This window comes from Pelophylax lessonae (genome assembly GCF_965119305.1).
Source record: "Pelophylax lessonae genome assembly, chromosome: 5".
NCBI lineage: Eukaryota > Metazoa > Chordata > Amphibia > Anura > Ranidae > Pelophylax > Pelophylax lessonae.
In genome coordinates, this window is record NC_138772.1 from 166,259,087 (window position 1) to 166,283,968 (window position 24,882).

Here is a 24,882-nt window from a genome sequence, read left to right on the forward strand (position 1 = left end):
ATGCTTGCCTACCAGTTTGGTCTGAATTAATTTGCCTGTAATGTTCCATTAAGTCTCCAAGTGATCAATTAGTAGCTTACATAAAGAACAATTAGGAATGAATATCCTGTGATAAGTTGACTATATCTATTATTGCACTGTACGTGTCGACCACAGGATTCCTGTGGAAATACAAATATGTCAGCGATCAAACTGCTAAAATGTGAGACAAATGACCTTATTGTGAGGAAAGCTTATTGCTATACTCAATTTCTGGGAAAGAAATCAGGAAAATGCAGTCATACGAAAAGGTATACATGTTCTACCCATGCCAATTTCCTGTTTATCTCCTACGAAAAGCAGCATACACGTATTATATTCCCCACACTTCTCTCAAAAAACAATAACCAGATTAGAGGTCAAACAAAGCTGCAAGAGAATGTAAAGCTTTAGCGATAGCACAGCAAGATGTGTTGTAGATGGAATATTTACCCTTTGCCATCTTTAAAGACTCACTGCTTTGTTGAGTTAGTCGGCTTAGACTATGAAGTTGTCCACAACGGTGAGCAATAGTCCAACTTCTCTGCCACCTGTGAAGGGGAGAAACACAATTTATATCCACATAATCAACTTCTATTAATACCAAATAAAAAATAAATAAAAAAAGATTATTTTAAAGAATAAATAATTGCAAAACTAAACCTCAAAATATAATAAAATATAATTTGATATTCAACAGACATTTATAAACATAATATACATAAGATCTTATTAGCAGTAGCAAGATTTGGCCTCTGAGCTCTGTTTGTACGCATTCCCCTGTCTTGTGGCGATTAGCAGCAGTTTGCAGTTAAGCGTACACTATCTACACATGCACAAATTCTAATGTACCAAAGCACTTTGAGATTGAAAACTTTTTTGAATCCAAGCTTCCTGAGTTCAAGGCATTGATTTGTCCTAAGTTCTGGCGTAATATTGTAAGATGTAATACCTATGCAAACTTTTTTTTTTTTATTCTTTTTTAATAAAAAATAAATAAAATAAAATTATCTTACAAAAACATTTTAGTCACATTCAGAAAAACAGAGGTCTTCATGAACATTACAAATATTTGATGTGAACATTAATTTCCTTGACCTCAATATAGAGGTCAGGGATGGCACTATTGTAACAAGCACCTTTTTTAAGACCACTGACCGCAATGGCTTTATTGAACAAGGGAGTTATCATCCCTCTTGGCTGAGCTCTGTTCCCAAGAGCCAGTTTTTGCGGTTGAGTCGTAATTGTTCTGAGAGAAGTGATTATTTCAGACAAGCATTGATGCTTAAAAATAGGTTTGTTGATAAGGGGTATAATGAGGCGCTATTGGACTCCATCATTTGAGAGGTGGGGGAACGGGATAGATCAGCTCTGCTGGGTGAAAGATCTAGGACCCCTGCGGACCCGACTGCTTTAGTTTCTCTTTTTTGACTACTTACTCCAAGCAATTTTGGGATGTGAAGCGCATTTTTAACAAGCATTGGGGAGTTCTCAGGAATGACGGGGTGTTGGGCCCCCGAATACCTGAGACTCCTCCAGTGGTGTTTAGGGGAGTCCAACCTTTACGCTTACAGATCGCCCCGAATGTCTTGGGATAAGCCCAACCGGGTGTCTTTTTTTCACACCCTCACTGTTTTTTTTACTTGTAGGAAATGTGTGGTCTGTCAAGTAGATGCTTTGGTTGGTAGGAGATTTTGTGAGGTTCGATCCACCACCACCTCTAAGGAATACGCAATAAAACCTTTTATCAGCTGTTCTTCTACCAATGTGGTATACCTCCTTCAATGTCCATGCGGCCTTCAATATATAGGCCGCACTATTAGGACTTTGACTGTGAGAGTTAATGAGCACCTTGGTAACATCAGAAGAGGTTTCCCCAATCATAGTGTGTCCAAGCATTATGCTAGGTGTCATAATAAGAACCCTGCAGGCACCAAAATTTGGGCCATTGACAGATTCCTGCCCAACTGGAGAGGGAGTCATGTCTGGCGGGAAACCTCCAAATTGGAAACCCGCTGGATTTTTGACCTGAAGACCTACTCTCCGTGGGGTATGAACATAGAGTGGGATGTTAACTGTCACATTAATAACAGTTGATTTGATGTTGTGGCTTTGGTTTCATATATCCCATTTTATGTCTGCGTTCTGCTAAATATTATTTATATGCTCTATTTTTGCACTATTGAGGCCCTGTCCCACTGATGTAGTGGCCTTATTATTAACCAATTGTCCATATTCGGCCCCCTTCTTTTTTTTTCCTTTCTTTCTTTTTTGAGTCAGGCCGTGTGCAGAATTTATGCAGATTAATGTATTTTATTTTATATGTTTTATGTCACAATTTTGTCCTGTGCGTTTTCAAAGATCTTTGAAAACGCCCAATAGGTGGGTGAAACGCGTTGACGCACTTCCGGTATGGCTCTGACGCATCGTCATTTCCGGTTACACTTCCTGGATCAGCCGTGGAACGCACGCGAACAGCGGCATCCACAAGATTCTGTCACATATACACTGCTTGTTTCTCATGCGCGTTTGCGAGTATGTTTTCTCCACTTGGAGCATTCTAATAAATTGTTTTAAAACGTACTTCACCATATGCGCCCCTTTTTTTCAATTTGGGGTTTGTGGAGATGACTAGGACCAGTTCCATACAAGAAAATACCTGGTACCATACGGCATCCTACAGAAGAACTCCTTGTGCAATATCTCATTCATCTCAGGCGTTCTATATCTGCAGTTCTGGTGAGTGGGGAACCAAGAGGGGTCACCGTCACCTGGAGAACCTTATATATTATAATTTCTGCACTGGAGCACTTTTGGATTTTACTGTTAACTTCAATGAAAGGACTTTATTTATGAAAATGATTCACACCACTTGCATATATTTATAGCACTATTTGCACATTATTACTATTAATGTTTTAAGTTTTTATATATGCTAGCGCTGTTTTAATTTTGATTCTACTATTACATAAATATTGTCAACAATTCTTGGTGCACAAAATCTTACCTGACATCAGACAGCTGAAGATGGTCAGACAACTCTTTCTTTAAACGTTCTAGTTCTTCCCTTAGAGGAATACTGTCTTGCAGCTTCTTTAGGGCTACTTTTTGGTTACTTTCTAACCATGGACTAAGGAAAAAAAAAATTAACTTGAGAGCCAGTAAAACTGAAAAAAAAATTAACTTGAGTTAATAAATTCATGAAGAACATTAGGAACAAACTATAAATGAAACTGCTAACTGTGCTAGCTTAACCACTTCCCGCCCGCCCTATAGGCGATTGACAGCGGGAAGGTGGTTGCATTATCCTGACCGGACGTCATATGACTCTGCGCATCCCCCCCCCCCCCCCAGGGACACACCGTATCTCTGATCTTGGTAAAGAGCCTCTTACCATGTGACCAGCTGTGTCCATTTACAGCTGGTCACATAGTACACAGGAAGAGCCTTGGTTTTCCTTGGTTTGTGTAGAGAGCCGATCTGCGGCTCTCCTGACAGGGGGGGGTCTGCACTGGTAATCAGATCATTGATTACCAGTGCAGACCCTTGAGGGAGGGTGCCACTAGAACCACCAGGGATGCCCACCCGTGACCCCAGAGATGCCCACCCATGACCCCAGGGATGCCCACCAGGGATGGCAATCAGGGCTCATGGAGCCTGTCAGTACCCTCCCCATCAGTGCTGCCCGCCAGTGCCCTCCCCATCAGTGCTGCCCACCAGTGCCTATCATTGCTATCTATCAGTGCCATCCACCAGTGCCCATTATTGCCCATCAGTGCCGATCAGTGCCGCCTACCAGTGCTACCTATCGGTGCCACATATCAGTGCCACCCCATCAGTGCCTCCTCATCAGTGCCTGTCAGTGCAGCCTCATCAGTGCAGGAAAAATCTTATCTATTTACAAAATTGTATAACAAACAAAAAAACTTTTTTTTTTTTTTTCAAACTTTGTCATTTTTAATTTGTTTAGCAAAAAAGAAAAAATCTTGCGGTGATCAAATACCACCAAAAGAAAGCTCTATTTGTGGGGAAAAAATTGCATAAATTTGGTTTAGGTACAGTGTTGCATGACCGTGCAATTGTCATTCAAAATGCAACAGCGCTAAAAGCTGAAAATTGGCCTGGGCAGGAATGGGGTGAAAGTGCCCTGTATTGAAGTGGTTAAAATAAGCAGACACAATAGAGTAAAATAGGTCGAGCTTTAAACAGAGAAATTCTACACTGTAGGAAGAACCTACACATGTATTATTACTACAACAGGGAAAAAGGGGAGAAATGATTGCTTACAAACAATACGTCACTAAATGTTTTCATTTGAAGGCAACCGTTTTAAAGAAGAAATTCCATAACAGAATTACAGCTGCATCTCATAAAATTAGAATATCATCAAAAAGTTAATTTGAAGTGAAGTGAAACTCATATTTTATATAGATGTGTTACACACAGAGTGATATATTTCAAGCATTTCTTTCTTTTAATATTGATGACTATAGCTCACAGCTAGTGAAATATCTAAGATTCAGTATCTCAAAAAATTTGAATAATAAATAAGACCAATATAAATGTAGTGCTACCCCTTGATGGTTGCTGGTTAAAAGGGTGTTCTTCAGCACTACTGTGACCCTGTGAACCGTCCAGCCCACCTGACACTCTAGGTTCAGACATAGTGTATACACCTTTACGGAACACTCCGACACAATATAAATGAGATTTAAAGTTTACTCAATGAATAAGCAAGTGAAATTAGGTCAGTCAGCTAAACCCAGCATAAACTATCAGGGTTCAGCAAGACTGGCACAGAAAACAGCAGATAAATAAAATATTATATCAGGGAACAGTATTCAACACAATATTCTATATTCTTTAAGTATTTAGATATTCTCTACTGTAGTAAAGCAATACTCAAGTTAAAGAAGAACTCTGAAAAATTCTATACCATTAGTATTCTAATTAAAGATTTGGCAATATAACTAGAACATGTCCCCTTTAAGAGCAACTATGCAACAATGTCCCTCCCCTTAACAAGGCCTTGCTATGTTCTTCACCGGCAGTTGGTGCTCACACAAGACAAATTCCATTGTAGTTTAATATAGCAAGGTGGTAAATTGTAATCCTAAGGGGTCTGATATCTGCTTCAATGTTTGTATTCAATTTAAAGGTGGAATGTATACTTGCAGTCTGGATCAGAGAAAGGCACCCTCTCACCAACTCTGATGTCAGTCTGTGAGGGCCCTGTGGAACAGGCGATGTGGTCTCCCACATTCCGGCGTCTGGAAAACTTGCTGCGCTCTGCTGCCACAGGATATTGCGCCGACCTCCACTTCTCTCTCAGCGTTACTGCAAAGACATCCGCGGTGTAGTGACAGACATCCACTCCGCCGAGGCTGAGTTCTGTAAGCGGGTCAGGGCTTGTGCAGTAGGCCGCAATCTGCTTTCTCACACACACTCAGCAGGCTGATGTGCACGCTATGGATCCCCAGAGCAAGAGAATTCAAATCTGTGTAGCAGATAGTTTTATAACTCCTCCCATGATTCTCCACTCTCCCTTTGCTTCCTGGGAAGGTAGTTTCCTGAGCAATCCAAGCTCTTGATCAGTACTCTGCAAAAGACTACAGCTCCCACAATGCCAATCTCCCAGCTCCTGCAAAAGGACTATCCCATCGGAGTCCAGCATTAAATGGGAAACAGGAACGATTCCAACCAACAAAACATAAGTCTGTACACAAACATGGTAGTCCGGGCCCCGCTACATAAAGGATTTTTAATACAGAAATGTTGGCTTACTGAAAACTATGTCGATATACTGTATAGTATGCACTCAATACTTGGTCGGGGCTCCTTTTGCATGAATTATTGCATCAGTGCGACGTGGCGTGAGACGATCAGCCTGTGGCACTGCTAAGGTATTATGGAAGACCAGGTTGCTTTGATAGTGGCTTTCTGCATTTTTGGTTCTGAAGTCTCATCTTCCTTTTCACAATACCCCAAAGATTCTCTACGGGATTTAGGTCAGGTGAGTTTGCTTGCCAATCAAGCACAGTTATACCATGATCAATAAACCAGGTACTGGTACTTTTTTCCTGCTGGAAAATGAAATCCGCATCACCAGAAAGCTGGTCAGCAGAGGGAAGCATGAAGTGTTTTAGAATTTCCTGGTAGAGGGCTGCGCTGACTTTGGACTTGATAAAACACAGTGGACCAACAACAGCAGATGGCATGGCTCCCCAAATCATCACGGACTGTGTAAAATTTTGCATTTCATTTGGAAATCAAGGTCCCAGAGTCTGGAGGAAGAATGGAGAGGCACAGAATCCAAGTTGCATGAGGTCGAGTGTGAAGTTTCCACAGTCAGTGATGATTTGGGAAGCCATGTCATCTGCTGGTGTTGGTCCACTGTGTTTTTTCAAGTCCAAAGTGCAGTCCTCTAGCAGGAAATTCTAGAGCACTCCATGCTTCCCTCTGCTGACCAGCTTTATTGAGATGCTGAGTCAGTTTCCAGCAGGACTTTGCACCTGCCCACACTGCCAAAAGAACCAATACCTGGTTTAATGATCATGGGATCACTGTGCTTAATTGGCCAGCAAATTCACCTGACCTAAACCAGTAGAGATTTTTTGGGGTATTGTCAACAGGAAGATGAGAGACACCAGACTTAACAATGCAGACGAGCTGTAGGCTGCTATCAAAGTAACCTAGGCTTCTATAACACCTCAGCAGCGGTTGAACGCAGTATTTGCAGATGCTAGGACATCCACCTTGAAAAACTTGTAGAATGTATGCACAGACGACCATGTCGCCGCCTTGCACACCTGAACCACTGACTCCTGATGACAGAAGGCCCAGGAGGCACTGAGCGCCCTTGTAGAATGCGCCCTAACAGGGAAAGCAAGGAACGACTGACAGGGATGTAGCACCACTTAGTCCCTGTGAACCCCCAGGTAAGGTTACCGACAGGACAAAGCACATCCTGCGTGCAGAAGTAATAGCCACCAAAAAAGCTACCTTCTGTGACAGTGTAAGCAGAGGAAGATCACAAATATTTTCAAAAGGCGGTCTTTGAAGAAGAGACAGAACCAAATTGAGATCCCACGGAGGTACCAGAGACCTTACTGGAGGAGCTACGTGGCGAACCCCCCTTAACGAAAATGTGAACCAAAGAATTTGTAGCCAAAGTCCGTAGCAGGAAAGGGGAACATCTTAGTCAGCTTGGCTGGCCTACAGGTGCCAAATTGCACCGGCAGAACCGACGCAGCTTCAGCTGTGTCCTAAAATGTAAAGTTTCCCGCACTGACACAATCAGTGCCTCCACAAGCGCCCTTTAATGTGTGGCTGTAGAGGAAGAGGAACCATCCTCACTGTTGGAGCACTCAGGGTGCGTGGACGCAGACCCGTTGGGTTGACTCACATCCAAATCCATCTCAGGAGGCAGAGGATACAGATGAGGGCGGTGGGCGCTTCTTGCTAGACCACTTTTGAAAAGCCATATCAACCTTTGATACAAGTGACTGTAGGACCGCCGTCATGGCCGCTATGGGCAGACTGAGACCCAAAGGGTCCCGAAGCTTCTGAGAGTGGGTCAGGTGGCGATACCTGCTCCAGGGACTCCATGGTTAAATCAGAGGCCGCCCTTTATATGCAAAGAAAACATTTTTTATTTATTTTTTTTACAAAAAAAAAAACACACTGCTACTGCTGTGGAACTGCAAGACCCAGGGCTTCCATGAGGGAAGGAAGGGCACAAAAGGGGCCTACCAACCCAAGGAAGGGCCCGCGTCCACCCCAATATTTCCCCAGAGGAGAGGGGACACTACTCACCACACCTGGGAAACCGAGTGGGCACCCCTCCTGACAGTCCACCGCGCCATCTTGGAATGTGGTTGCTGCGGGCCAGAGATACGCTGCGACTCTGGCCCTGACCACTTTCACGACCAGGGCTATGCATCCTCACGATGTCTTTTACTCGCCAGCCAGCCCGTCTAGTGGGGCTATGTCGTGGCTAACCTAGCACGGAGGTAATAGTTGCGTGCAGCTCGATGGCCAGACTGGGAAGGCCGTAAGGATCTAGGATATCCAGTGCGTCGCCCAGTCCAGCAGTTGATTGTAGTTCTCACAGGAACAGAAAATATTAAAGGAAGAAAAAAATTACATTTAAAAAGGGAAAAATGCCAGGACCGTAGATCCCAGCAGGGAGCCAGGTCCTTACTCCTGACTAGGCAGAAAAAACTGAAGTCCTATAGCAGGAAGCGGGAAGTATACCCCCTAGGATGGCCCTAGGGGCGTAGTAAAGTTTTATTTCCACCTTTCCTTCTCCTATGGAGAGCAGAATAACCCAGAGTCAAAGAAGATATGGAGCTGTGTCCCTCAATGAACGAAAGAGAAAGATAACGGAATTTTTGTAAAATCTTACCGTAAAATTCCTTTCTCTGAGTCCTCCGACAGTCGCCGCCCCTTCATAATCTCCACCAATGGGTAATTGAGGGGTGGGAAAAAAACACAGCCGCGCATAAAGCAACGCAGTACCCACATCAGAGAAAGGAACCTTACCAAAGTAAGAGAACCAACCTGGCAACAGGAAAACGTGCTCAACAGGAGCAACAACCCAGGAAGAACAAGTAACCCAGGGTTAAAAACACCCCAACAGCCAAGGGCCCAAACAAGGGACCCTAAGGCACTGCCGCACTAAGAACATTACGGCCAAAGGAAGCATCTGCCGATGCCTGAACATCCACTTTGTAAAATTTGGAGAAGGTGTGAACGGACGACCAAGTCGCCGCCTTACACACCTGGTACTCAGAGATCTGGTAGAGTGCGCCTTCACAGGGAAAGGAGGAACCTTCCCCCTCAAAGCATAGGCTTGCACAATTGTCTGTCTGATCCATTTGGCGATGGTAGCAGCTGACGCCGCCATGCCCTTCCGAGGTCCCTCTGGAAGGACGAATAGGGAATCCGACTTGCGAAAGGACTTAGTCGATGACAGGTAAACACTGATCGCCCGAACAACATTCAAGGCATGCAAAGCCACCTCCTTCGGAAGCTTAGGCTTCGCGCAAAGCGAAGGCAAGACAATGTCCTCATTCAGGTGAAATTCCGAGATCCTCTTCGGAAGAAAGGAAGGGTTAGGTCGCAAGACCACCTTATCCAAGTGAATCACCAAGTAGGGAGAGCTGCAGGACAAAGCCGCCAGCTCCGACACCCTACGAGCCGAAGTTATAGCCACCAAAAAGGCAACCTTTTTGGACAACAGAGACAACGAGATCTCCCTGATCTTTTCAAAAGGAGCCTGTTGCAACACGGACAGAACAAGGTTCAAATCCCATGGAGGCAAAGGCTCCCTCCTAGGAGGGGCCAAGTGTCGCACCCCCTGAACAAAAGTGCGAATCAACGAATTAGACGCCACTGGGCGCTGAAAAAGAACGGCCAGCGCAGAAATCTGACCCTTAATCGTGGCCAGCGCCAAACGCTGGTCCACTCCAGTTTGGAGGAAAGCCAACACTCTCGACACCGAGTATGAGTGCGGAGAAAACCCCCTGGACTCACACCAAGCGAAGTACGCTTTCCAAGTACGGTAGTATATCTTACCGGAAGAAGCTTTTCTAGCCTTAATCAAAGTAGGGACGACCTCAGGGGAGAGACCCCTATCCCTCAGGACCTGGCTCTCAACAGCCATGCCGTCAAAGCCAGCGACTGTAAAGCAGGATTGAATATCGGTCCCTGCGACAGAAGATCTTCCCGAAGCGGCAGACGCCACGGATCGTCGACTGCCAGATTTAGGAGGTCTGCGTACCAAGACCGGCGAGGCCAGTCCGGTGCCACCAGAATCACCGTATGCGGTTCCATGGTTAACCTGCGAAGGAACCTGGACAACAGTTGAATCGGAGGGAAGGCATACATCAGGCGATACTGATGCCAGGGCCCCACCAACGCGTCCGGGGCGTCCGCCCGCGGATCGCGCGTCCTTGCCACGAACCTTTCCACCTTGTAGTTCAGACGAGACGTTAACAGGTCCACATCCGGAAGACCACCACTTCGCGCACAACTTCTGGAAGACATCCGGGTGAAGGGACCACTCCCTGGTCCAGGGTCTGGCGACTCAGATAGTCCGCCTGCCAGTTATCCACCCCCGGAATGTGCACAGCCGTTATCGCTGGGACGTGCGTCTCGGCCCACGACAGAATGACGTTTACTTCCCGAGCCGCACGGGCACTCCTGGTGCCCCCTTGATGGTTGATGTAGGCCACCGCTGTGGCATTGTCCGTCTGAACCCGAACCGGACGGCCCTGAAGCCGTTCCGACCAATGCAGAAGGCAAAGTTTTATCGCTCGCAATTCCAGAACGTTGATCGGAAGGGAGGATTCCTCCTCCGACCAAGTTCCCTGGGCGGACAGAACGCCCAGAACACCACCCCAGCCCGACAGGCTCCCATCCGTGGTGATCACCGTCCACGACAAAGAACGAAAAGACTTGCCCCCCGACACCGCCGGGGACTGGAGCCACCACAAAAGACCCCTTCGGGTGTGGCGGCTCAACGAAATCCGCAGATCCAGAGATTGCGGACGCCCGTCCCACTTGGCCAGGATCTCCGCCTGAAGACCCCGCGTGTGAAACTGGGCGAAGGGAATCGCCTCGAAAGCCGAGACCATCAATCCCAGACACCTCATATATGTCCGGAGGGACGAGCACTGAGTGTCCCTGAGGGACCTGACCTCGTCCTGAAGTGTCCAGAGCTTGTCTTCCGGCAGGAAGACCTTCGCTTGAACAGAGTCCAGGATCATCCCCAGGTAGGGAAGACGAACCGACGGACAACGTTGATTTTGGAAAATTTATCGTCCAACCGAACTCCTGCAGAGTCTGCATCGTGGTGGACAGGTCGTTCACCAGGCCCTGACTGGTCGCAGACCGAAGCAAGATATCGTCCAGATACCCCAAGACAGAGATGTCCTGGGCTCTCAAAGCCAGGACCGGCGCAAGCACCTTGGTGAAAACCCGCGGAGCCGAAGCGAGACCGAAGGGTAACGTCACGAATTGGTAATGATCCTCCGCAATGGCGAATTGAAGGTACCTCTGGTGACCCTCGAAAATGGGGATGTGAAGGTACGCATCCTTCAAGTCGATGGAGGCCATGAATTCCCCCGGAACCAAGGCAGCCACCACCGAGCGCAGGGAATCCATGCGGAACTTGCGAACCCGCACAAAGCGGTTCAGAGCTTTCAAGTCCAGAATTGGACGTACCTTGCCCTCCTTTCTGGGCACAGTGAACAGATCGGAGTAGAACCCCCGAAATCTGTCCCGATGAGGCACCAGAACCACCACTCCCTGGGCCCGCAGGTCCCGCACCGCCAGGTGCAGATTCTGCAAACGCTCCGGAGACAGCTGAAGATTTGAGGGGAAAAATCTGCTTGCCGGCCGAGAGAGAAACTCGATCTTGTATCCAGATCGAACGATTTCCTGAACCCACCTGTCCCGAATGCGGGCCAGCCAGGGTTGAAGAAAACCGAGCAAACGTCCCCCCACCCCAGAACCGGGTGAGGGCGCCCCTTCAGGCCGAATTGGTATGGGCAGCGGACCCGGACTTCTGCTTACCTGCCCACGGCTTCTTCTGGGAGCCTTGGCCCTTGAAGGACTTGCCCTTGTATTGTGACCGAAAGGACCCCTGAGAGGGTCTAAACGAGGTATTCTTCTTACCGCGAACCGACTTATTCTTGTGAGTGTGGGGTAAGGGAGTGCTCTTACCCCCGGAAATTCCCTTTATCAGAGTATCCAAAGACTCGCCAAAAAGGCGAGATCCCGCGAAGGGAAGATTAGCTAGAGTCTTGCGAGAGGATTGGTCAACCGACCAACATTTCAGCCATATCAGGCGACGGTTCAACACCGCTACACTGGAGAGGCGTGCAGCCAAAAGGGACCAAATCCAAGTCTGCATCGCACAAATACATGACACCCTGATGAATTTGATCTACCATAGCCAATGTTGTCGGCGGAGCAGAGTCAGCCACCAGGGTGCGCCCGAGCACCTGCGTCCAATCCGCAATAGCTTGGGCTGCCAAATGGAAGCAAAAATAGGCTTCAGCATAGAACCAGCAACCGTATAAGCATGATGGGCCAGAGACTCCAATCTCCTCCGTAGGGTCCTGGAACACCGGGGTATCCTCAGCAGGAATCGCAGTAGATTTATTCAAAACTGCCACCGCGTGATCCACCTGAGGCGGCACACACCAACGCTCATCAGTGGTGGGTGTAAATGGATAACGCAGCTTGAACTTATTTGGCACAGTAAAGGGCTTCTTTAAATTGCGCCATTGCTCATCAACAGCGCTCTGAAATTCCGCAGGGCAGGGAAAAGCCTGCGCTGTTTTGCGTTTTCTTTGCGTCCCATAAGAGGACATCAAAGCAGGAGGACTTGGTTCATCCTGCAGACACAGTGTTTCCTTGATAGAAGTAATCAACTCATCCATGAGTGCAAGCTCTTCAGGCGAGCCAGGGGGAGAAGTATCAACTCCTTCTACCTCAGCCTCCCCCTCAGACCCCACAAGGTCCAGAGATGAACGAGACCCTGAGAAGGGCACTCCAGCCATAGCAGCCCCATCGCCCTCTGAATCAGAGGAAATAGATAACCTGGGCCGTTTTGCGGATCGATCAGCCATTAGCATCTGCACCTGAGAAGCCAAATTCACTACAACAGCAGCCAGATCAGCCCCTTCGGGGGATGCAGCAACCCCTTGGCCCCCCACCAGGGTGGGAGGAAACTTGCAATCCTGAGAATCCATGCCCCAGTATCAACTGAAATAAAGGACTGCCCCTTTAAGACCGCGGCGAGCGCAGCCCACCGCACACTACTGGATGTACCGACCCCCGCAGGGATAAGGAGCACTGAGCAAGAAAATACAGGATAAGGAAGGTAAAAACCTGGAGAGACCACACAGCTGCTGCCACCGATCGCTGTTCCAGTGAAAAAGGAAGTGATGCAATGACTGACCGCCCTATATAGCCTATGAAGGCTTCACAAACATGGCCACTCGGCTGAGGGAATTTAGGCAATAAGAAAATGGCGCCGACATGTGCTTGTATGAGCGATCGCCGCCAAAACACCGCGCTGTACCACACAGGGCCGGTCACCACAGTTTGCCGAAAAAAATGGCGGGCCGCATCAGCGGTCGCCGCACAGCATGTCTGAGCCCAGTCTGCCCCATACATTCACACAGCAGAGCGGGAGAGCCCCCCCCCCCCCCCCCCGCAGCCCACAGAAAGGCAGCTATCACAGGAATCTGACAGGGAGCTCAGCACTTACACAGACATGCGGGTCACACAGTCACAGACTGACACCCAAACAGACAGGTCCCCACAAAAAAAACACTTACCATTCTGGATGGCGTGGGGAGCCTTCTCTAGCGACCAAACCGCTGTACTGAGGACAGGGAGTGTCGCAGCCAGGACGCAGTGGACTGCGGTGCGAAACCGCAAATGGCGTCTGGTGAGGTAGCCACCTCACAGGCAGCATCCCTGCAGCGAACAGGGATGGGTCGTTCAATATGCCAGGGAAACCTGAGCTGAACGCTCGATGGCAGGCTGGGGAAACCCCTGGCTCTCAGCCCTGGGATCCAGGGTGGCCAGTCCGAGACCCAGCTCCGCATGATCATCTTCATCCGAAGAAAACTAAACTAATGCTGAGAAAAAAACAGCTAAGTAAAAGAAAGAGAAAAATACTTGAAATAAAATCAAAAAGAGGATAGAAGGCTGAGACTGAAAGCCCCAGCACAGGAACAGCCAGCTACTCCTAAGCTAGGCAATTGAAAACTGAGTTGAGAATGCTGGAAGCAGGGAGGTATTGACTGAGGGGACCGCCCCCTAGGGGTGTGATATGCTAAAAGCTTTGATATTAACAAATCTTGTTGCCTAGCTACTCCTACGGAGTAAAGGTCAATTACCCATTGGTGAAGATTATGAAGGGGCGGCGACTGTCGGAGGACGTAAGAGAAAATTATTATTTTTTTTTTTTGTGGTTACCCTTAAATCACAGCACCACTTGAGAAAATAAAAAGGTAAAAAACATTCTTTATAAAAAGGTGAGGGGGATTTTTTGAAAAGTACAGCAAAAAAACTAAGAAATGATTCTTTATCTATAAAGTCCTAACACAGGTTGAACAATCTCTGAAGGGTGAATTTGCATGTAAAACATGAAAACAATTCAGGTTGTGTCAAGTCATTTTCTAACCACGGCTAATCGACATATCAGATATAATCAACTAATTTTGTGCCATACACGTTTTGGTAAAGTGCTGCAAAAAGTAAATCTAGTATCAGATACATTTGTTCATAAGAACGGAATGCATGTATGTCGTAATGAAGTCAATGCAACCAATGTATATGTGTAACATTAGCAGGTATTTTTTACCTCTGGCAAAGAGAACACTACTCCTTCTGACAATGTCTAATGCGGCTTTTCCCTCCAGTTGGACAATACCACTTAGACAGGATTATGGGTCAGTTCTTTCTTTATGAATTGAGATTCTGGCTTAGAGATGAAACAGAATAAAAATATTCTGGTTTATGTGCAGTTCTTGACTGCTATAGCCTTTCACCTTGTGGCGGGATATAAAACGTTGCCGTTTGATTATCAGAGTAGGGAAGACTAAAGTAGTATTTCCTCCTGCCTGCAGCAGGCCAATGAAATCTCCTAAAGCTAGTCATAGAGTAAACAAAATTCATCTGGTTCAGGAGGGACTGGCTGAATTTCAATCAATGTGTAGCTGTTCCTGGTCAACAGAAGTCGATTGATAGGTCAACTTCTGTTGAATGGGAAGGTTGGCATATGGTTGTCAACTAGTGGCTGCAGCCTCTGATCGGTGTATTCTGACAGCAGAGAGCCTGCTGTCAGAATACAACGTCCTAGCAATGGGGGAATTCCTCCATCCATCTCACTTGTGTGGATAAAGGAATCTTAATTTTTTTTTTTTGTCCTGCCTGCTGGCTGAACAAAAAAAAAAACAAAATCATGTATGGCCAGCCTAAGTCTAAGTAAGGTTACTTGATTGGAGCTCAAGGACTGATTGTTACAGATAAAAGAGTACAGCTTTATTATAATTATATTGCTATATAGTGTGACAGGTCAGTAGTTTATTCATGCTGAAAGGTCAATTAATAATGGTAAGTGAATCGTTAGCAACACAAGGTACAAAAAAACTTGTCCCCTTTGATAAATAAAGGGAAACAGCTCCAAGAGGCAAAGAAACATTACTAATAATGCTTTGAGTGTTACTTGCATAATAGTGATTTCCGTTTTCTGTGCTTGTTCCAGGTCTTCCTCTGGGTCCTTGAATCCAGTGAAGGCATAATAGCTCTTGTTCCACTTGATGGATCTGTAAAATGTGGTTGCTCCTTTCCTTGGAGATGCTGTACCTTCAACCGAACACTGGACATGGTCTGTGGACAAGCTGCAGGAATTGAGAATACCCAACACCGTGCTGAGCAAGTCTCTGCTATCTAAAGTGAAGCTGACTGTTCGGAATCCTGACAAAACCAACAAAAAGAAAATGCTGAGTTTTTTATTCATACAAGAACATTTATACTAAGGATGCAAACATGAACCTAATGAGAATTATGCTGGTGTGTTCTCATCCTACAAATACTTACCATTGATATCTATATTTTTGTACAGAACATTTGCAGTAACATACTCAAAGCATAATTCCTTCTGATTGTGTTTAAAAAAAAAAAAAAATGAAAATTTGCAGTTAGGTCACTGTTTAAGTCTGTAAAATTTGAGGAACGCAAATGTGGAGTGTTGTCCACTGCACACCAACATTGTACTTCAACTTCTGTCAATTTGTAGAATATATGTATATACATACATACATACATACATACATACATACAGTACTGTGCAAAGATTTTAGGCAGGTGTGAAAAATGCTGTAAATTAAGAATGTTTTCAGAAATAGAAGTGGGAAAAGTTTATTTTTATCCATTAACACCTTCCCAACCACCCGCCGGCCGCAGTTAAACTGCGGCAGGGCGGCCCTCCTGCACGAACTGACGTAGGTATACGTCGGTTGTGCGCCTGCAGCTAGGGGGCGAGCTTGCGCAGACGGCGTCGTGCTCCTGCCCCCACTCGGCAGCGAGGGTGCCAATGCACGGGGCAGGCGGCTCTGACTGCCGCCTAACACCCTGCTGAGAGAGAAGAACGGTCAGCTGTTGTAAACACAGCTGACTGTTCTTCTCTCTGCAATGATCACAGAGCCCCTGTGATCCTGCTATATAGTAAAACAGGTCTCTGTCTTCATTTCACAAGCCACACCCCCCCAGGTACCCATTTAACCCCTTGATCACTTACTGTGTTAACCCCTTCCCTACCAGTGTCATTATTACAGTAACAGTGCATATTTTTTAGCATTGATTACCGTAGTAACCTCACTGGTCCCCCTAAAAAAGTGTCAAAAATGTCAGTCTGGGGTTCGATCTGTCAGCCGCAATCCCGCAGAAAAAAAAAAAAAATCACAGATCGCTGCCATTACTAGTAAAAAAAATAAATAAATAAATAAAAATTACATAAATCTTTCCCATAGTTAGTAGACACGATAACTTTTGCGCAAACCAATCAATATATGCTTATTGCGATTTTTTTTACCAAAATTATGTAGCAGAAAACAAATGGGCCTACAATGTTAAAAAATTTTGATTTTTAAATTTTTTGGGGGGGAATGTTAAATAGTAGAATTTGAAAAAAAAGTCAGTCAATGTCATTAGGTACTATCTTCAGCGTAAAGTCCTGGAAGTGATGGTTTGGCCCACACAGAGCCCTGATCTCAACATAGAGTCGGTCTGGGATTACATGAAGAGACAGAAGGATTTGAGAGAGCCTACATCCACAGAAGATCACACAGAAGATCAGTAGTAAGTTCTTTAAGATAAAAAAGGGGGGTGTGATCACCATTGTTTCAAGCACCTCCTCAAGAATAATTTGGTACTAGCATTTTTAGACACAGAGGCCAGCAATGGCAGCCTACATCATTACAAGATTCCATTGATGATTTGCGACAGGGAATACTTTACTCTTACCAAAAATGAAAAATTACATAGATGGACAGAAATCGACAAGGGCAGACTGACGGATACACCTGGATGAATGGTTACATCAGGCCCTGCCTGCCTGCCTAAGAAGGTTATGCCCATGTTAGAAACATCCACGCATTTTCAGGCTAACTATCAACTAAAAATGGTGGTGTTATCAGCAGAAAGGGTAAGCATACCATGAAAGTGGGCAGAGCCTAATCTGATGGTTTGACAGTTGTCAATCTGTGCTTAGACAGTATAAGCAGAACATTCCAACATCAGATAACATTTACAGGAAGTGCGACATGCACTTATGAATGGGGGGAGTATTATTATGATTTTAGTTACCGTATATATTTATTTATTGCATTTTTAGATAGCTTTTTTATGTATTGTTATGAACAACATACTGTATGGTTTTCTGTGAACTACTGTTCAATGGCAGGAAGAATCCTGGTGTCAGCACCAAAATCTAAATTGATGGCTCAGGCAAAATGTTGTTTGAAAAATACATCATTGCATTTGGGTGAACACATACTAAGCTATATTTTAACTGGTGCAGCTTAAGCGTTTGTTACAGACATAAATATGAGATGAATTTACCTGGTATTTTGGAGGATTCTTGGTCATTCTCAGAAGTCTGCTCAGTTTCTCGAACATAAAATGTGAGCTGGGCTGGCTTGTGTGACTGATGTCCAGGCTTCTGAAGATTCTCCAGGTATCCATTTAACCTTTTTAGGGAGTTTTCATTGACCTCCTTGAAAAAATAAAGACAATGATTAAAAAACCTCTTTAATATTTACACTTATATCTATCCTTACTACAATGTTATTTTGTCTCACTCATGCGATGCCCCTATGCCTAATATCTTGTGTTCATTGTTTTAAAGTTCACAGTTTCTGGCAGAATTTCACTTTTCATATTCATAATGGATAGAAGCGTTTTCCAATGCCATTCTGGCTCAGCCATCCCAATGTTCTTTTCTTTAGCTTACCTTCTCCACAGGAGGTTTAAAATCTAGTCAGTTTATTTGTACTTTTAAAATGATTTTCAGATTCCATCACTTCCTGTAGATCATTTCTCAGCATTCATATTCTGTGGGTCATTTCCCAGAAGCCTTCACTTCCTTGTTGCCTCACAAGAGAGGGCGTGATAGGCTGTGTTCACCACTCTGGACCACATCTCTCTCATTACAATACCACCTTACACCCACTTTCCATACAATATGGATTTTATAATCTCCTTTAGATCTCCCATCAGCTACGTAGTACAAGGGCCTGTCTGATTTGATACAAATTTAATGGATTGGTTAGGTGTGTGCTCCTATTCCATAGTTCTGGTAAATCTAAAGGAAAATGTACAGAGATTGTGCAAATAGATTGTAAAGTGTATGGCCATCTTTATACAAGTACAAAACAAGGGAGTGGACAGAGACACTTTGTCAGGCCTCGTTCACATATCCACGTAGTGAAAACTTACATTCCCGCATGCGTCACACATAGGCATGGCTGCTGATATAAATCACAGGGCCCCGTACAGCCTACTTGACAGGGCCCCCCTTCTCTGAAAATATCAAATTATATTTTTGCTAAAATGCAATGGGCGTGATGCTATGCTTTTCAGCTATGGAAGAAATTATACTCCACCGAACCAGACCCATTCAAGTGAATAGTGGCACGTAGGGCAATATCTGCCCCCCCCCCCCCGTACAGTGTGCGATCTGTACTGACCCACTAACTCTGTATCCAATCACTACTCTGCACTACATCAGGGGTGTCCCTTTGGCTGAATGCAGCCCCAGGGAGTTTAGAATGCAGCCTAAGCCTGTCTGGAGGGACCCTGGGGAAACAAAGCAAATGCACGTGTGGAGAGATTCCAGGGATGATGAGCAAACATAATTGATGGGTGAAGTGTCAGCTGGTAAACTCCTTCCTGTGTCTTACTGGTTTCTCTGTCCCAATATACATGCCAGCAAGTGATGAAACTTTCTAATAAATATAAGAGCAAAGGTAAGGCATTGTTCTCAAAATCAAAGAAAGCTTGTATTTTTCTGCAACCAAGGTACATATGGTATATGGTACATAGGTAACCTAGATTTTAGAGGAAAAACAAAAAAGGTGAACTTAGCCTTTAAGGGTTTTACTTTATAAGGGCTCATTCAGAAGAGTTATTAATGGCACTAGTCCGATACAAAAGGCGTGGAGTCTCCAGTTTGCATGCTTAGACACCACATCTTATCTTAGCGCTAAACCAAACCAATCAATATAGAAGATTTTCTAGGTGTGAGCATGTTATTATTCTAATTGATGAACAAGATATGTAGAGAGATAAATATATATCTATATATGTATATATCTATCTCTCTAGCTATCTATCTATATACATTTTTTTATCTCTATCTATATATGCCATTAACAATCTTTCTGGTGGTGCTAAACACTCTGTGATGCACATCGGAAGGGTTATCTACTGCAGACTTCCATATTCCACAGTTTAATCATTTTAATGTGTAGAATTACACTTACTAATATGAATGTATATAATTCTAGATTATGATTTCCATTTTTTGTCTGAAGAAACAAAATGTATCTGTGAAATATGTAATAGCTTTAGCCACCATCTGTCTGCAAGGGATGTTAGTGTAGTCTGCTGTAGATATTCATCCCATTCACAAACCCTGCTTTAATCAACAGCACACTTGCTCCCTGAGAATCAAGCCCCTTGTTAGATTAGAAGTCACATATCTATTAGATTTGTATTGGTGAGCAGAAATCACATGCAGTGCACTTGTGTTAGGCTGAATATGAAAAACACAGAGCAAACAGGAGCCATTGCATTGTCCTATCTGGTAAGGTTTATTGGGTAAGGGCATTTGTAGTGAATATCTACAGATGCAACAGCTTGTTAATTGTCACATACACATAGGACACAGGTCACATCAATGAGCATCTGATAACACAGAGCTTCTTCTGGTATATTCAAATAACCTGTTTGGTCTATGCCCCATATGCATAACAGCTTAGGTTTACCAAGGAAGCAAAGATAGGTGGCACAGCTGCACTAACAAGCAGCCAAGTCAAACAATTAAACCATGTGGTATGATGCACCTGCAGATACACATCCAATAGCTTGTGTTTAAGAGTCCTTAATCTTGGTACAATATGCAAAGTGTGGGGAGAGTCGATGTCCGTGTACTTACTCTTTCTCTTGGATGCTGACCAAAGAAATCAGGATGCACAGCAAAATAGAAAGGTCTTAGAGCATTGACTGCATCTGCACCTGAGAGGTTCCTGGTTTGGAGTAGATTTGTAAAAAGCACCTTACCCCAACACAGCCTGAAAGAAAGCGACAGGCATCAAACACACAAGTATATTGACAGTGTTAAGATTCATAGCTACTGTCAGATTTTGGATCTAAAACCAACAGACATAACCATTATCATAAAATAACCATACCAGAACTTAATATCATTACCCAAAAATAATGGAGATGAGATCTTGGTTACCTGAGATGTAAATAGTTTATATACATCCCTACCCCAGAGGGATGGGATTGCAGTGGCCATGAAATTAATTAAGATCAGCCAATTATTTAACCAGCCCAGATTTTGTTTTTTGAAAAATAGTTTGATTTGGTTTTGATAAACAATTATTATCTTTTCAAAAAGGACAACTGTGCTTATAAATGCAGGATGTTTAGAACAAATACACCTTTTTGGAGGATACAGTTAAGAAGTATTGTGTCACATGGTTGCGCTACATAGATGATGTTTCGCGATTTGGCTGGGCGATGTTGGAACCCTTCATCTTTTTGATGAGGGATTAAATAGTTTCAGTGAGGATATACAGTTTAAGTCCAAGTTCAGGTCCAGGGCTGCATTCCTGGACACAGTGATTTACATTGAAGGAGGGCAGGTTGAATCCAATCTCTATGTGAAACCCACTGACAGGAATCAGCTACTGTTTGACAGCTTTCATTCTCCGCATTATGTCCATCATTAGAAGTCAGTTGTGCAGAGTGATGAGGACTGCGAGTAATAAATTACAATGTGCTAAGTAGTTGGATGACATGTGTAAAAAAATTCAGAGATCGGTATTATCCAGAAAAAATTATATAACAGGAATTAAAGAGAATTGGTCAGTGTAATGATTGGGGAGTATCAAGCAAAGACAGACAGAGGAAACATTTATCCTTCCCTACAGTGTTAATTTTGGCAACAAATTTCAATTTAGTTTTAGTCTTAGTCTTAGGACTAAAATGGCATTTTAGTTTTAGTCCCATTTTAGTCTTCTGCAAGTGTTTTAGTCGTATTTAGTCGACTAAAACTCCAGTACATTTTAGTCGACTAAAACATCTGACATTTTAGTCGACTAAAACGTCCTACATTTTAGTCGACTAAAACTCATTTTAGTCATCTAAATGGTCATGGTCAGGTCAGAGAGGAGGCCTGTAATGCTGCTGCCTGCAGTCAGTGCAGTGAATGCACACAGTGCTGCTCAGAGTGCTGGATGGGGGTCTCAGGTTTAAGGGTGGTCTCTGGTCTGACTCTGAACTGAAGTTGTTGAACAGGATGGGCCGGGCGGGCCTCAGCGGCCTATATGCACGCACACAGTCCTGGATAGATGGCGGAATCGGATGCCAGTGGTGATTGGTGAGTGGTCTGAGGGGACTCAGGGAGGCAATAATAGCTGGCCTGGCTGTTAACTCACAGTGGGTGCTCTGCTCTGGATGTGGTGGTGGCCGGGTGCCAGTGCCGTGTGATGAGTCGGGCCTGGCGCGTCTGGCTGTAGTGCTGCGGCTGCAGTGCTCTGGTGAGGTCAGGTGACTGGTCTCGAGTCGACTCTCTTGTAGACGTCAGACGTCCCGAGGCACGCCACGCCAGATGCAACACAGGCGGAGCTCCGTGAAAACCAGAAGTTGGGTAAATGTCCCTGCCTCACATTCTCGTTTAGTTTTCGTTCGTTAACGAAAACGGATTTGATTTTCGTCATAGTTGTCGTCATTTGACGAAAATGTGCTATACTTTGCGTCTCGTGTTCGTCAGTTGAAAAATGCCAGTGACGAAAGCGGTGACGAAAACGTTTTCGTTGACGAAATTAACACTGCTGTAAACTCCATTGGCTTTAATGTCATTGCACATATTACCTGAATATATTACCAACATTAAATATTAGGGAAAAATATAAGAAAAGCCTTTTTCTTAATTGTTTAGTTTTCAGCAGCTTAGTAGATGCCCCCTTACTTATGCGTATCCGGTGGTGCAATACATGTTTAAACTTTATTGTGCTATTATTACATGCTCTGGATGGAATTGTGTTGCCGATATAGAAATGGCCAGCAGAGGAGTGTTAATTTTGATGTCAATTTTTTATTTAGTTTTAGTTATAGTCCTATAGTTGTATTTTAGTCTTAAGTCTAAAATGCCATTTTAGTTTTAGTCGTATTTTAGTCATCTGAATTGTTTTAGTTTTAGTCGTATTTTAGTCGACTAAAATTGTGTTAATTTAGTCGACGAAAACGTTTTAGTCGACAAAATTAACACTGCTTCCCTATGCAGTATCATATGGGTACAGTGAGGAGATCTTTTGAAACATACATTGGCTCTTGCTGCAGTGATCTTATCCAAAGATTGGGGACTTTCAAGTAGTGCCCTTTAAAAACTTACCATAGAAATTAAAAACGTTACCTGACAGGCTAGTGCATATGGATTTTCAGGGTCACAAGAGTGAGGTAAAGAGAACCTTTTTAGGTAGCAGAAAAAATGGGTGCTTTTCATGTCTCAACGGCAACAAAGTCGTTTAATGAAAACAGGAGAATTTTTTATACACCCAATTCATTTGGATACACATTTCCTTAGTTGCTTCATTTGTAATTATTGATGTTTGGTTTATATAATTAGTCAAATGGGATACACCTGTCAAGTCGTTTTTCTTGTATCTATTTCACTGGTTTTTAATCAAGAGTGGTTCACACTGGCTTGAGGAAGAGCATAGTATTGCTTGAAACTGTACAGATGTGTGAACTTTTTTGTATATATTCACATGGATGTTTGAAGTAAATGATGCATTATGTGAATATCTTATTCCATCCCTTTTTGGTACAATATTGGCGGAATAATAGGAGCCCGCCATTTATGAGATTATCCATTTGGATATTTCAAGATTTAGAATTCTACAGGAGTGAAATTTCATTTATAACTTTTTACCATAACCATTACCCTAACCAGAACATACCCATTACCATAGCCAGAACATACCATTACCATAACATACCTAGACCATAACCATTACCATAAACATAACATAACCATTACCACAGCCATAACCATTATTTTCTCTACTGCTGCCAAGTAGTAATGCAACCAGGTCTTGTCCCTCCCCAGCTTGTGATTGAGCAGTGAAGGAAAAGGTGCAGACTGATGAGGCAATATTTCTATCACTCTACTTTTTCCTCCTGTCAGCATGTTACTTGTTAGCACATGGGCACTGCAGCACATCTGATTGGCTCCTATTGCTGATTTTCTGTCTCTCAGTCTGAGTTCTACAATACAGACGACTGCAAGAGGCGTACACCAAGTCAAACTGGGGTTCTTCCACAAGCTGCTTTTAAAAATACAATACATTTTTTTTTAATTAACCTACAGCTGCAGAAATTAGTGTTATTTTATCTGCCTGGAGTTTAGCTTTTAGCAACAGTGACATGGATCCATTGAAAAGCAGCAGGAGATGGGAAACACTCCTTTTTATTTCCCAGGCCAAGAATTTCTATTTTTTCTTGAGAATTCCCTCTAAAATGAAGCGACAAGATAATGTAATCGTATATTTAGAGAAAACCATTCTCTCACTGTATTCTGAACACTGTTTATTTCTTTAGTCACCTTCAGGTCAGCAATGTGTCACTCTATGTGATTTTCAAGACAGGTCTGTATGAAATATGAATGATTGAGGTCAGCTTTGAGTTCTTACCTCTTTGTGGCTTTGCAACCACCAAACATGTCAGTTTCACAGTGTAACTCAGCATGCAGAAATCAAAGAAGAACCTTAAACAAAAGAAAACAGAAAATGTGAGCAAGCATTTGAAGACGCAGGAGCTTTTTGTACACAGTAGCTCTATACATTTCGCTGCAGTGGGTGGCAATTCTTAAACACAGCTGAAACTATTGCAGAAAGCCTAGCATAAAATAACTTTCCTGGGGATAAAGGATAACTGCACATAGAATATCTCCTTACTCAGGCTGAATTTTTAGCATGGCAACCTGAAAAACCAAATATATACTATATTACCAAAAGTATTGGGACCCCTGCCTTTACATGCACATGAATTTTAATGGCATCCCAGTCTTAGTCTGTAGGGTTCAATATTGAATTGGCCCATGCTTTGCAGCTATAACTGCTTCAACTCTTCTGGGAAGACTGTCCACAAGGTTTAGAAGTGTCTCTACGGGAATGACTATTCTTCTAGAAACGCATTAGTGAGGTCAGGCACTGATGTTGAGGAGAAGGCCTGGCTCGCAGTCTGCACTCTACTTCATCCCAAAGGTGTTCTATCGGGTTAAGGTCAGGACTCCGCGCAGGCTATTCAAGTTCCTCCACCCCAAACTTGCTTATCATCCATGTCTTTATGGACCTTGCTTTGTGCACTGGTCCAAATCATTTGATGGAGGGGGAATTATGGTGTGGGGTTCTTTTTTTAGGGGTTGGGCTTAGACCCTTAGTTCCAGTTAAGGGAACTCTTAAGGCGTCAGCATACCAAGACATTTTGGACAATTTTATGCTTCTAACCTTGTGGGAACAGTTTGGGGATGGCCCCTTCCTGTTC

The 24,882-nt window shown here is 44.1% G+C and overlaps 1 protein-coding gene across 1 annotated transcript in view; it reads right to left on the minus strand.

Moving 5' to 3' along the window:
* TCAIM (T cell activation inhibitor, mitochondrial) overlaps positions 1 to 24,882 on the minus strand; it is a 65,485-nt gene that overhangs the window by 24,475 nt on the left and 16,128 nt on the right. The window contains exons 2-7 of the mRNA XM_082259107.1: positions 24,030 to 24,103; positions 20,264 to 20,399; positions 17,668 to 17,821; positions 15,272 to 15,522; positions 3,026 to 3,144; positions 472 to 569 (exon numbers count right to left, since the gene is read on the minus strand). Coding sequence (XP_082115233.1) covers positions 472 to 569; positions 3,026 to 3,144; positions 15,272 to 15,522; positions 17,668 to 17,821; positions 20,264 to 20,399; positions 24,030 to 24,058 — 787 coding nt within the window. The 5' untranslated portion in view covers positions 24,059 to 24,103. The remainder of the gene's footprint in view (positions 1 to 471; positions 570 to 3,025; positions 3,145 to 15,271; positions 15,523 to 17,667; positions 17,822 to 20,263; positions 20,400 to 24,029; positions 24,104 to 24,882) is intronic.